We start from the raw sequence: 14,529 nt of genomic DNA, 5'->3' as shown, positions 1-14,529 counted from the left end.
GTGTCTTTTGATTTTTGTCTTTATTGGATTAAACGTATGTGTCATATGTACAGATCCGGTTGAATGATTTACATCAGGCTGTTAAAATCTCAATCCAACATTTCTAAAAACATTTTGACCTCATCAGAACAGCTCACATTGGAAATAGTAATACAGCAGTAGACTCACATACATTAGATGCTAAAATAACAAGGCATAAAACAGTATCAACATGCTACAAATGATCAGTGCAAAAGGAATGAATCATGTGATTTCTGCACCAGCTCTGGTTAATAAGCCTGTCTTTACTCTTATATTGCATGATGACTGGTGTCTAGTGTAAATAAGGCAGCAGGTTTTTGTTGAACCACTCTCTGGTGAACTGAAGGTGGTCTCCCTCACTTTCCAGAAATGCCAGCTTTCCAGCCTTCTCCATTGCTGCCAGGCCCAGACGATCCTGCATGTGGGGACACAACTTATTTTTCAGAAATGTAACCGTCTAAAAGGTCACCTTTGGTGTAGGATACTACACCAGTGTCTGAATAATTTAATTAGCAATAAGACCTTTTTAAATGAGTGAGGATGAAATGTACAGGCAACTTAAAAAAAAGGTGCAAAAGGACCTCCAAACTATTAAAAAATAAACAAAGTAAGACTGAATTATTTCTAAATCCAAGACAATTTATTACCACATTTCCAAGTTGAGAGAGAGGGGGGAAAAAAAGAAGGTCCAAATGACTGCAGCACAGGTCGACGTTATGATTTATATCCTTAGTACGGACCAAACTCCAAAGACGCTGGATCCCATAATGCCATCATCAGGTTTATTTTCTCAGACATTTAAAAGTTTACTCGGTTTCCACAGGTTAAAGAAACAACCCTCACACTACAACACGGTTACCTCTTTGTAGAGAACGCTCTCCTGGAGAGTTTCAGTCTCCTTGGCCTGGCCGGTTTTCAGGAAGCCGAACCACTACAGCAAGAATCAGGACAAGATGGTTTGTGATGATTACAGTTTATATATACAGCGGTTATGTAATGTCGAGTCTGTGTTCAGTATGTTACCTCTGTGTCAACAGGATCCACTACAGTGTCCTGCAGGAACTTGACCATGACGAACTTGTCCAGCAACTGAAGATTCTTCTTATAAGTCTCATTTACCGCCTTTAAAGCAGAACATTTTATATCACAAAACACAGTGAGAAGGCTGATTATGGACAACTTGAATCAGACTGTAGAAACATAAATATATAAATGTGCAGAAACGTTTACAAGGACTTTGTCCATCTTATCAACCTGCATGAATAAATAAATGAATGTAATATTTACTCTTCCTATGCCTTGTGTACATTCTATATACCTAAATCAATTATTAAATTAGTTTGACAAAATAAATCAATATCACTTTATATAATAACTCACCCTTTATAAGAGTTTATAAAGTTGTAACTAATGATTTATTGTTAAATCCTTCAATCACACTTTATGCATTGGTTATAAGCTGCTAATAACCAAGTATGGGTAGCCATGTTTTTCTATTTGGTATCAACGCTGTTACAAATGTTTATTCATTAATAAATGCTTATTGAGTTGTTAATAAATGAGTCTTGGATCCGATCTGCTGCAGCAGTTTTCTGCAAGCTAAGTGTTCAAACAGTCCAGTCAACCAAAGTGACTTTTTACAACAAGAATAATCATATTATTTTCCCACAGTAGCAGAAAGCGAACACGCTCGCATGACTGCTCTCCTAAACTAATTCTAGCGAAATTTGGATTCATGCAAACTTTGCTTTTCTCTCATGTCTGGTCTGCATACTGACCCTCTCCTGGTTGATGTCAGCCAGGAAGAGGCTGTGTGTCTTGTACAGGTCATCATTTAAGGGGTCGTGCCAGTACTGGGCCTGCACCAGGCTGATAACACAACATCCAGTCAGTGCTACAGATCAGTTAAAACAGAATCATAGTCTGCGCAGTGGTGATGAAAGCCACACAACATCAAGGCTGCTGAACACATCGGCACCACTACATCAATCAGAGGGAGTAAAAGACAACTTACTGTTTTTGGACCAAGTCAGTGTAAGCGCCGCTGTTCAGAGCTTTGCGTATCATGTCACAGATGTGGGAGCTCTCTCCGGGACACCTGGGCAGCCCGTACACTCCTGAGGATTAAAAAACACCGGTTGAAGACGCCCTTCTTCTTGTTGTATCATGTCAAGACAGAGTTTGCGATGCTGATGATTCAAAGTCATACTGTATTCCAGACCTTTTTAAAAACTGATGGAGGAGCTATACATAAAAACGTAGAGATACCACTTGTATGGTTTTGACAATGGCCGGCACATCAGTTTTTCAATCTTTCTGTATAGATAATTAATACCCAGCACCAGTCATTAAAAATATTTCTTATTGTCAACAAATCCCATCAAAAGACTAAAACCAACCATGCAAACTCTCAATACTGAATGGCAGTACTTTCTGTCTATGGCACTCAACACCATTTGTTCTTACAGAGGATGTAAATCTTTAAAAACTGGCCACAAATATATAGTTTCATTTTTTAAAAGGGCAAAGTAATTTCCTAAAAGAGCTGGACAATATAGTTTTTAGCAAATGTTAATCAAACAAGAGTAATGAGTACATTTGTTGGGGACTATTTTGGTGTATGCGGAGAAATTAACTACAGAATAAGATATAGATCACACACACACACACACACACACACACACACACACACACACACACACACACACACACACACACACACACACACACACACACACACACACACACACACACACACACACACACCCCTAAACTATTGCAAGTACACCTTTGTATCATTAGTACAGAAATGTTTTAGTGCTAGCTTTGCCAAGGGAAGTGAGCGGGACTGGTGTTTTGGTTTTTCATAGTGATCTTACCTTGGTGCTGGCCACCAACAGAGATCAGGTTTTTCATTGGTGGAGAGGGACAGCGCTGAGCCACAGCTCTCCTGTAAGGAGAGGAACCAGGAGTTAAGAGTCAATGTGAGTTTCCTCATTCTTATCAGGATACAAAAACTTTAAAAGAAAACATGCTCAAACAGAGGCTGCATGATAAGGACTGAAATCATCCTATTCTCTAAGTCTTTCATTCACTCTGCTGGATACTCAGGCAAGAAGGGAAACTACGCAAACACAAAATTTGTCCAATTTCTACCACATTCACAGAACAAGACCATTCAGTGTCCAGAACAATAGTTACATACAGAAACTGTGCTCCCTGTGAGAAGCCCATAGCATTGTATCCTTCTTTCAACTTTGGGTCCTGAGCCAGCTGACTGCACACCATGGAAACCTGCTCATTCACATCCATGAAAAACCCGTTTTCTGTGTCCTGCAGGAGGAGAAACATGAAAAAGTTCAAAGCATGACAGACAGATTAAAAGAAGAACACGAGCACTGTCCACAAGGAGAAGAGCTGAGAGAGAAAGTCGTGATGTTACGACGGATCAAAGCAGAGTCACGCTGGTTTGCTATGAATATTAACACTGTAAAAGTGACATAGTGAAGTTGTAAGGGAGCAATTTTTCTGATGCAACTTGAGCCACTAGCAATGCAAATACCACAGAATATGAATCATTCCACGTCATGTGGATGTATCAATCAAACCTGCTGTGAAGCTTGGTTCACATGGGACATTCTTGGCTAAACATATTTTTTCACATGCATTGTGTTTTTGCAAGAGGAAAGAGGTCCTGAATGGAGGGGGCGGGATTTTTTTAGTCGAACACTTTACAATCTAGCTGTCTCTGGCTAGTTTCTCCAACGTTGCCTTCCCCAGCTTTAAGTTTGGAGTTACTGAACTTGCTAAAGCTAAAATACCTACTTCTTAGCAAGAGAAATACTGCTCAACAATGTCATATGGATGCAACTGCCATTTTATATTACAAAACACATTGCAGAAAATGGGAGTGCAGATTTTCTCTAGCAACTTTATTAATTAACACACTAGAGATAAAGTTAACAGTTTTCTCATGAGGGTTTTTTAAAAAGGTTTTACAGTGTGAAAGTTCAGTGGCATCACCAGGGGACATGTATAGGGGTGCTGTATTCCTATATTGGCTGCCTCATCACAAACTGGCCACTGTTACAGACACTACATCTCCCAGAATGCCTACCACTGAAACAAGTGTAAGTGCTTAAGCCAACTTATTAAAACAGGACTTGGGAACGTGAGGAGAGGCAGAACAAATGAAGCATTAGGACAGAGAGCATGTGGCTGTAAGGAGCTTGGACAAACAGACTTTGAAGAGGACATGTACAGAAAAGTATCTTAATTTCTAAAAATGGATTCAGGGGGAAGAAGACACATTTAGAAAAGGAAAGCTGACACTTTATGTTGAGGACTTTTTGGAAATTTGTTGAGTTCTAAATAACTTGTCTCCCCTCGGAAGTTTTAAGTTGGACCTTGGACTTTGATATTGATTAAAGTCATTACCCGAGTTGCCTGTTTGATAACTTGTGGACTGAAGAGTAAAACTTTCACCTTTTGCCCGTTATATTGACCTGTAATGACATACCTGAATAGCATTCTTTCCAATCATCAGCGAGACCACATAAATGCCAGAGATCTCCTCCTCAATCATCTTCTTTATTGCCCCCATGCTGAGTGGGTTACAACAGTTGTCACCTTGTGGACACAAACAGTCACTTTATTATCATTTAAACTTTAAACTATTTAGCTAAACTTGACACAATGTACAATGTCAAATACCATACAAAGAATAGAATATATTAAATTATTATTATTATTATATACTGATACCGATTTATCTGCAATTAACTCCTATCAGCCAATAACATCGGCACACCAATTAATCGGTCGGACCCTAATCTGTTATAAGTTATATAAGTCAGTGCACAGTCTTCTGCTGTTAAAACTTCAAGCAGAGTCACAACACCTTTTATAAGCACCTGAGCACTTGTCGCTGAAGGAGAAGAGAAAATGTTTTTGTATTTTCACTTCCCTTGACTGTATTTTCCCAGCTGGTATGAAACCAGTATACCCCTGAGGCTGCACACTGCACCTCTCTTACATTACAGGTCAGGTAAGATTTGTATTTCAACAGTGCTATGGTCAGTGTAAATGTACAAGTTTGTGTGTTTTTTTGCTTTCACTTTTGCTAAAATGCAGGTAATAACATCGTTGGATGCATAATGTATCATCATGCTTTCATGCAGGTTACCTTTCCCTTTCTGTTCTGAAATGTGGCTGTGTGAGGAGCAGGTTTTGTCTTTAGTTTAAGTTTGTAACACAAAGGAGACACCCGACCCCATGTACATTGTATTGTGCAGAAAACATAATGCTAACCTTTAATATCCAAAAAACCCTTGCCAGCACTAAGGAGTCAGACTGAGTTGAATATGATTTTCAACGTTAAAGCTACTTAAGGGGAAATAAAAGGTGAGAACTGAATGCTGAAGGGTTAAATGACTCTAGGAACAAATTATTCCTCAAAAAGCTCATAATTTATAATTTGACAACTCCCTAGAGATCAATGTAATGTTTTTAGCCCCTCAGTATGAGAATGGGCAGCACAGTCACTCACCCATCCCATGCCACAGCACCAGTGGTACGGTCCCATTGTTGGACTTATAAACTGGGCTGCCAGCAACCAGCAGCACTGGACCAGCGAGGAGGAAACACAGGAGGGCTGCTGTCATTCTGGACCCTGAAACAAATACATAGGGGATCAGTGTGCATTTTATGTGTGCATTTATAAAACATAATTACATTTTCCCTTTGTAGTATTCAACAAGACATAACTCTGCAAGACGTGGGCAAATAACCAGAGTAATGAACGCCTGTCTCTGTGTACATTATTTGTGCTGCTGTTAGTTTAATGCTGTATACTTTTTAGAAAGCATTCAATTTATAAAAATGGGTTTGCTGTGTAGCTGTTATATGTAAGTTTTTTGTCAAACCTTTTGCTTTTATTGTTCCTGTGTTATCCAATTATATATATATATATATATATATATATATATATATATATATATATATATATATATATATATGAACTAACAACAAAAATGTTTAGACCAGTGAGAGGTGTTGCTGTTAGGCATGTGAAAAACAGAAAGGTGTGTGCATTTCCTGTTATTTGCAATAGTTTCAGTTCAATATAACTCCACAGAGACTGTCTCAGACATATCAGCAAAACAACACGGCCCAGAACAGTACTAATACAAGATAAAGATACTTTAAATGAGGCAATGAATCCCGGTTAACTTAGCTCGAACATGCTAACTAATCTAAGATTTACAACAAATAAATCACTTACTAAATACATTTTGAAATATGTAGTAGCTGTTTTATGTTATGAAGAAGGTTAAAATCAGCTCAACATTTAAAAAAAAAGATATCGTAAGTGTAATAAGCATTACTAATGCCCCAAACGTACTCACCGTTTATGTATCCTTCCTGCTTGTGCTCGTTGAACTGGCTGTCACATGACTATGTTTGGAGCGAACAGCCAATCAAATGTAAGGGGGCGGGACTAGTAGCTAAGGGGGCGGAAATATGTAACTTGTGACTAGCTTTTTTTAGTAACTCTGCCTCTGTTCTAGTCTGATGTGTTGAAATATATGCCCATATTCTGATTAGCCGACCTCTTTGTAACATTTATTCTAAACCCCATGTGGACAAGTTCCGGCCTGACGTGGCATTTTAACATATTAACACCACGCTCCAGCTGCTAGCTTATATTAGCTTGCCATGCTAGGTCGTTGTGATAATAATCGACAACATTCCTGGACGAGTTGTTTCGTGAGGAGAGCGTAGCCGAAGAGAGAGCAGGCCAGGTAGTAAAGTACGGGATGTCTATCCAGTATGAGGAGTCAGCATTAACGGGGAGCTACGATGTTGTGGGGTCGTTTCCCAAAAGTTTTGGCTACGGGGTGGAGGAGCCAGACATGGAGGAGAGCTCCACAACAGCTGACAAACCGAGGATACTGCTGATGGGACTGAGGCGGAGTGGCAAGTCATCTATTCAGAAGGTAACCATAAACACACTTTAAGTTACACGACTGGGACATGTATAAATATACAATGTAAGCCTAAAACTAATTTCTAGGACTGTTGCATTTGACTGCATTAGTTTTAGCTTTGTGTACCTTAATATAAACTGGCTGTAATTGTGACGTTGGCTGATAAATAGCAAGCATTTTGTTAACCAGAGAGACAGAGACAGATATGATATAACCTTTGACCAATCAATATATCACTATTTTAAACTCTTGCATGTAAACATCTGTATCAGCCTCAATAATCAGTCTGGCTTTATAACATATACGTTCTTCAAGTCATTTTATATTGTGATGTAGTAGATTTTCTGGAAAACGTATTTTGAAATTGTCTGTACAATATAGACACTCTATGTCCCTTTTTTAACATTGATTCAGATATGCACAAACTCCACAAGATGCCCTTTAATTAACAGGGGGGAATGGGAGACACTTCAGGAACATCAAAATTGGAGGGATTGATTATCCCGGATGGACATACATTGAAATAGTGTATAGTGTACCGTGCAAATGTTTTATTAGTGGAAAAATGCTGTTCAAGTAAGAATGCTTTCAAAAATAGACATGTAAATAATAATATAATGTAATATTTCTCAATAAACAAACTGCACAGTGAGTGAACAGAAGAAAAAACACTCTAAAGCTGATGAAAAGATGGTGTGACTACCCTTTGCCTTCAAAACCGCGTCCCAGTACTGTGTCTAAACCTTTTGCACTGTACTGTATATATGTATGTATACACACACGCACGCACATTAGACAGAAGTAGCAGTAGTACAATTATACAATATAGAGAAACAGAATTACATTATTAAGTAAATAGAGAACAATGCATGTAATATTATAAGTAAATATTAAATGTGATCAGTTAAAAGGTTTTAGGTAAAATGTATACTAACAGAATAAAGAGTGAATCAGAGAAGACACTAAAAGTAAAAATAATCCTTATGCACCTCTGACCAGGTTGTATTTCACAAGATGTCACCCAATGAGACGCTGTTCCTCGAGAGCACCAACAAAATCTACAAGGACGACATCTCCAGCAGCTCCTTTGTCAACTTCCAGATCTGGGACTTTCCTGGCCAGGTGGACTTCTTCGACCCAACGTTTGACAGCGAGATGATCTTCAAGGGAACCGGCGCTTTGATCTTTGTCATTGATGCTCAGGTAGGATAACATTAGTTTAAACAGAAGTGTACATTGTAGGTTTAAAGGCTTCCTGTGTGAGCTAATTGAAACACCATTAACATTTGTCTCTCCTGTTGTCAGGATGACTACGTCGAGGCTCTTGGGCGGCTACATCTCACCGTGTCTAGAGCCTACAAAGTGAATCCAGACATTAATTTTGAGGTGTTCATCCATAAGGTAGACGGTCTGTCAGATGACCACAAAATAGAAACACAAAGAGATGTTCATCAGAGGGCCAACGATGACCTGGCAGACGCCAGCCTGGAGAAGCTTCACCTCAGGTGAGGGTCTGACATGTCTGCACAGGTTAGATACTGAGATCGTTACTAAGAGCAATATGTAGCTGCAGATCACACCAAGAAACCATGTTTGTATTTACCCTTGTAGTCTAACAGAATGGAAGTTGTATGTAAGGGATGTTGCTACCAAACAACTGAACAAAAATTAAATCTCGTGTTTAAATGTCAGCACTTTCAAATTGAATCTTAGCTGAAAGACCAGAAAGTGAGCGCTCTGTTTAGAGTTGCACTCACCAGAGAAACCCACAGAGAGCAGCCAACACCCAACTCCACAGTTTCTCTCAGCTCTACAGAGCATATTATCTTCTTTTATCATATTGTTGTGATTTCTTGGCTTGCATTTACACTCTTATCAACCTTGTTTCCAGCAACAGCAGCCCGCTATTTTCAGGGGGAAAGTTAGTTGAAACTAACAACTTAGTTGAGCATTTAGCAGCTAAAACATCAAATAATTAATTCTTCAATATTTAAATTTTCCATGTGCTCGTGGTTTTTGATATTTTTAATTTTTTACAAACATTATTATTGTCTCATGTTTCACATGTAAAGCTTGCATTTTAGTACCTTTTGTTGTCATCTGTGATGTGAAAACATCAGACTTCCACACAGTCAGAGAAGTAAAAAGTGAGTTTTGCTGACTTCACTGCATTCAGCACTGGAGCTGAGAGCGTCACAGCAGCGAACAGAAACGAGTCCCACTGCTCTCAGTTTCCATCACAGTTAATTTTGTGGTTAGGAAATTTTGAGAAAAGACTGTTTGTTAAAGGTTACAGCCTGACATGCCGTTGCTCCTGCATTGCTATGTGTAGAATGATGTAGCTACAAAAAAGTGCAGTGATTCGACTGACAAAATGCAAGTCGGCTCGAGGGCTTCTCGACTGGTGACTCCAAACATCAGTGTTTAGGGGGAAGAAATAGCCAAAAAATGAGAGTGAATATAGGAATCAAGATTGGTCAGTTTGTCATATTTGATGTGTAAATAAGCAGTTCTTCAGAATATGCTTTGGGTGCGTTCATAGTAATAAAATAAAAGATAAAAACAAATAAACAACATTCAAGAATTATATTGATAAAATAGAAAGCTAGACAATAAATATATGAAAAAAATATGTACAATATATCTGTTTTTATAATGAAATAGCTGTACAGTTTGTGCAGGAAAGTTCAAATATAGATATGAGATAATAGTCCAAAAGATGTGCGTGAATGTAAAGCATTGAGACGGTGTCTATGGGAGGAGAGTTTGTGTCAGTAGGGTTGCCCTGCCTTTATAATGAGGCCAGCGGCTAACAGGAAGAAACTGGTCTTATTCCGTGAGAGCTTTGGTCCTGATGGGCTGCAACTCCTGCCCGAGGCAAGTGTCTGAAACAGTTTGTGTTCCAGGGTGAGAGGGGTCAGCCACAAGCTTTCGTGCTTGCAAACATGTTTGCCATATGTCATTGTTTTTTTGTCCTACTTCCCTCAGGTGGTCGAAAAAGTTAATGCAGCTATAAAACGTAACTCAGTATATCTAACTCATAAATCTAATAAATGGAGCAGTTTCTCACTAAATCACTGTGAAACGGTTGGATCGGTTTATTGTTTCGTCCTCATAGTAAACAGCCATGACTTCAAGCTTTTGCCCAAACTTGTTTGCTGACGCTGTATTTTTGTCTCCTACTGTCCCCCCCCCCCCAGCTTCTACTTGACCAGTATCTACGACCACTCCATTTTCGAGGCCTTCAGTAAAGTCGTCCAGAAGCTCATTCCTCAGTTACCAACGCTGGAGAATCTTTTGAACATTTTCATATCTGTACGTTGTTTAATTTTTGTTACTTTCACTTTGTTTAACTACAGTGTGTCCTGTTTGTACCTTCTCTTATGAACGTCTTTCATGTGTTGCAGCATTCGGGGATCGAGAAAGCCTTCCTGTTTGATGTTGTAAGCAAGATTTACATCGCCACAGACAGCTCTCCTGTGGACATGCAGTCCTACGAACTCTGCTGCGATATGATAGATGTTGTCATCGACGTCTCCTGCATTTACGGGTGAGAAGAATTATATCGTATGTGTTTTAAGTGTTGGCAATGATCGTATCCCTTTTAAGTTTAAACATGTGTTTCTGTCTTCTACTTCTTGGCAGGCTAATGGAGGATGGCAGTGGTTGTGCCTATGACAAGGAGTCTTTGGCTATCATCAAGCTCAACAACACTACAGTGCTTTATTTGAAAGAGGTCACAAAGTTCCTCGCTCTCGTCTGCATCCTCAGAGAAGAGGGCTTTGAAAGGAAAGGTGTGTAGTTTTAGATTATATACAGTTACAGTGGCATTATTAGAGAAGTGATTTGATTATATGGGATGTCCTAAATGTTTGATTTAAGTGTGAAGTAACCGACTGTAAAGTGTCTCAAGTTAAAAATGAGGTTTGATCCTACAGCTTCATCAATTCTAAGCTGGCTATATTTTTAAAAACGCATCTTTTTCTCTCTGGCTTTCTGTACATACTATACAGCTTGTTGTCCACCTCCAGACTTCCTCTGCTTGAAATCCTTTAATTGCTGACCAGATGTTTTGGTGTTAACGGTGAAAACAATGACTAGCTGTGGCCAGTAAAATTAAGAAGACAACTTTCTGTTTTGTTAATCTTTCATTGTGGTCTCTCATATAAAGTGTCAATATAGCTGATAACATAATGTTGTTATATACCTGTGAGTATGTTTATTTTGCATTGGAGGAGTGGTACTTAAGTACAAGTACAATACCTCTGTACATTCTGTGAAATTGGCAGCAACCAACCAAGAAAAAAAACCTGTATCCACAACATGTTGTTTTTACACCTCAGTTTTTGTTCTGATTCAACAAACAAGATGTAATGTGTTAATTAGTGAGCTTTAGAGGTGCCGGAAGGCAGATTTTCTCACTTTTGGTCAGAGCCAGGCGGGCTGTTTCCAGACTTTATGTCAAGCCAGTTTTATTAATATATGTTTTTATATCATAGTTTGCCACGGGGTGTTTTACAATCACCCTCTGTCTTTACACCCTCGATTCGGATAAGGAGGGATCCTTCTCCCAGGATGCACAGACATGCAACAGAATACACCAATGTAAAAATATTACAGTATGAACAAAAAGCTGCGATAAGCTAACCTGCTGGTGGCTGTAGCTTCATATTTAACATATAGACAAAAGAGTAGTATCTTCTCATCTAATTCTCAGCAAGAAAGCAAATTAGCGTATTTTCCCAAAATGTCCCAAGTGATCCTATTATTGTTTTTCCCGTTCTAGTGTGGATGGAGATCAGATGAAAATGCTAGTGTGGAGGCGTGTGTTTTTCTCACCCAAACTGCGCCTTCACATTTAGATTCAGTGATTCTAGAGTTTTGGACACTGCATTTTACATTTCAAATGTTCTGTCACTTTGAAATGAAATGACTTATTTGTTGTCTTTGCAGGTCTGATAGAGTACAACTTCCATTGTTTCCGAAAAGCCATCCATGAAGTATTTGAAGTTGGTGCCCCACCACAACAAGTCAGCTCGTGCAGCAACAACATGAAAGGCCTGCAGCATGCCGCGCGGAACGGAAGCGCTGTTTAAATGGTGAAGACGAGACAAGTGTAATTCTTTTCCTTGAAGTGCAGCGAGGCCGGTACGATGTGGAGAAATAATATGAAAGCACACGTGCCTCCTGTCGAGCACAAGCTACCTTACCGTGTGTGTGCCTGACTGTGAATCAGTTAGAGGAGCTGCAGCTGATGAACTCAATTCTGAATGATGAAAATGTAGCTCCGGACTTCCTGCAGAGATTTGAAACCAGCAGACTAAATCTGATTTTCCTGGTTTGCGAAGAGGAGAAGATATGTGTTCTTAGAAAAATATCTGTCCAGTATTACAGGTGACATATGCCAAAAGAAACTCAACAGCGGTTCCTACTTTCTGCACATTTTTTCAATATTTAAATGTCAATTAATTCTGTCGGCTGTGTTCGCCTCTGTGGCCAGTTACTTCTGTGTATTAGTAAAACAGACTTCTGATCCAGTTAAATACTTGTCGTCAAACTGAGCACACTGTAAAAGCTCCATTGACTCAAGCTACGACTGTATTTTCCAGGAACCACACTTTACACTCTACAACAGTACCAACTTCATGTTCCTGCTTGTTTTACCTTGAAATATTGAGTGCTGTAAGTGGATTTAATCCTCAGTGTGAAAAAGAAAAGCACAGTGTTTGTGTTACAGTGTTTTCTGTTGATAATGACTCATGCGACTAGCGACTGGTGCTCTGCTAAGGATCTCCACAGACCAGAACTGTGCCAGTTACACCATTAGAGCCTTGGTTGAACAACATGTTTGTCTTGATGCAGTGTAGAAATAACTGATGATACTTTTCACTCGGCCAACCAGCCGCACCTACTGACAATTGACCTTTTGTAGCTTAATGAACATTATGACCAAATTTACTTCTCAGAGATTCTGACTTGAATAATAATTTAGAAACCTTGTGGATTTCTTTTTATTGCTGTACACACAATTCTTTAATAAAATGTGTTTCATATTTTTGAGTAAAGTCTAACTGTGTCTTTCATATGGAAGCACATTTCTGCCACTTTGAGGGAAAAAAATCAACAGTTTTGTCCTCATTACCATCTAATTTTGTGAAAGTTATTTAGATGTCACAGTTTATCATCATTTTACAATATAATATTAAACTTTTCCTCCCCATTTTTAGTTAAGACAAACAAAATTAGTTTAATATCCACCAACTCATTTTGTTTTGTGTTCTCATAATCATGACATATTTATTTCGTAATTATAAAGTGTGGCATAGTCGTCACATGTCGCTTATTAGAGTTTCATATAAAGTTAAAAATCCCCCACCTAACGTTTTCCATCAGTTTCTCATAATTCAAGTTTTTGAGAAAGCGTCTCATAATTATGAGATACAAAGTCAAGATTTGAGAAAATTCCATAACTATGACAGTGGGTAATAATTATAAGGTATTTTAAGCATGACATAGTATGTAACCTATCACCTAATTTTTTCTCATGACTAAGTATCTCATAAATTTGAGATACAGTTAAATATCAAGCCTACATGAAATGTTTTTCTCCCCTCATAATTATGAAATAAAATCTATTACTACAACTTTGTCTAAGCCATAACATTAAGACATTATCTCAGAAGTATGAGATCGATCATAATTATTTAAAAACATTAAACAATAAACTAGGCAGGACTGGGCTTCCATAGTACATTACATTATAAAAGATTGTGAGAGTTAAAGTATTTTTTCAGACATTTAGTTTTATTTTTTTTAAACTAATGTTCATCCACCCACATTTGAACCGTTGTTACTACTAGGCTTGAACAGCAGATGGCAGCATATTTACATGTAAGTACAATTGTCAACCCTCACTCATCTTGCTTGGGCAATAATTCAAAATGATTTAATTTATTGTTTAGACCTAGCAACTCATTCAACGGTCCTATATAAGCTTTAAGATGCCATCCCATCTTTTACACATGTAGTGTACATCCTGACTTAATGGACAGTGGCAGGATGGAGCCACAGCTGAAGCCTCTAATCGTCCACAGACCTCCTGCTCACTGCTGTGGAAAATGGAGGTCAATGAGAGAGAAAATTATATCTTGCTCTCCGGGATCCTGCAGTTTGCAACCGACCACGTAACATTTGGTGTAGCCGAGAAAACTCTGAGAACTGAGTGAAAGACAACGCAGAAAGTGCGCAGTATTAAGCTGGCGCTCAGCATCCTCATCCGTGTGAGGTGTGCAGAAAAATTATGCCAATATAGTGGACTTTGCCCTGCGATGGACTGATTATAACAAACGATGATTTGCATAGCCTATGTGTATAGAAAATTAAATGCTTTAACACCATAGACTGTATGTTGAGCTTGTGTGTAAACGTTTTGAAAAATGCACTTTTGAACACTTAAAATTGTCCTTATGTCTGCTTACAATCACATTACACTATAGTGCGTTATATGCCATGTGTACTC

The 14,529-nt window shown here is 38.6% G+C and overlaps 2 protein-coding genes across 2 annotated transcripts; one reads left to right on the top strand and one right to left on the bottom strand.

The window, feature by feature from the left end:
* Nucleotide 1: 1 nt before the first annotated feature.
* Nucleotides 2–6,522, bottom strand: ppt1 (palmitoyl-protein thioesterase 1 (ceroid-lipofuscinosis, neuronal 1, infantile)). Its single transcript, XM_038725526.1, has 10 exons — nucleotides 6,429–6,522; nucleotides 5,570–5,692; nucleotides 4,541–4,650; nucleotides 3,227–3,354; nucleotides 2,901–2,971; nucleotides 2,036–2,138; nucleotides 1,800–1,890; nucleotides 1,045–1,143; nucleotides 881–952; nucleotides 2–436 (listed from the first exon to the last, which is right to left on the bottom strand). Exons 2-10 carry the CDS (start codon nucleotides 5,682–5,684, stop codon nucleotides 314–316), a joined length of 912 nt encoding a protein of 303 aa, XP_038581454.1. The 5' UTR covers nucleotides 5,685–5,692; nucleotides 6,429–6,522; the 3' UTR covers nucleotides 2–313.
* Nucleotides 6,523–6,532: 10 nt separating this feature from the next.
* Nucleotides 6,533–13,070, top strand: LOC119907846 (ras-related GTP-binding protein C-like). The gene is made up of 7 exons (XM_038725525.1): nucleotides 6,533–7,019; nucleotides 8,010–8,213; nucleotides 8,316–8,515; nucleotides 10,211–10,325; nucleotides 10,418–10,560; nucleotides 10,656–10,804; nucleotides 11,964–13,070. Exons 1-7 carry the CDS (start codon nucleotides 6,840–6,842, stop codon nucleotides 12,104–12,106), a joined length of 1,134 nt encoding a protein of 377 aa, XP_038581453.1. The 5' UTR covers nucleotides 6,533–6,839; the 3' UTR covers nucleotides 12,107–13,070.
* The last annotated feature ends 1,459 nt before the right edge of the window (nucleotides 13,071–14,529 follow it).

The sequence above is a fragment of the Micropterus salmoides genome, unplaced genomic scaffold, assembly GCF_014851395.1.
Source record: "Micropterus salmoides isolate LMB-PRFRI ecotype aquatic unplaced genomic scaffold, ASM1485139v1 Ms_hic_scaffold_17, whole genome shotgun sequence".
NCBI classification, from domain to species: Eukaryota; Metazoa; Chordata; class Actinopteri; order Centrarchiformes; family Centrarchidae; genus Micropterus; species Micropterus salmoides.
Note: the sequence above shows the minus strand (reverse complement) of the source record. Positions and strands in the feature narration are given on the sequence as shown.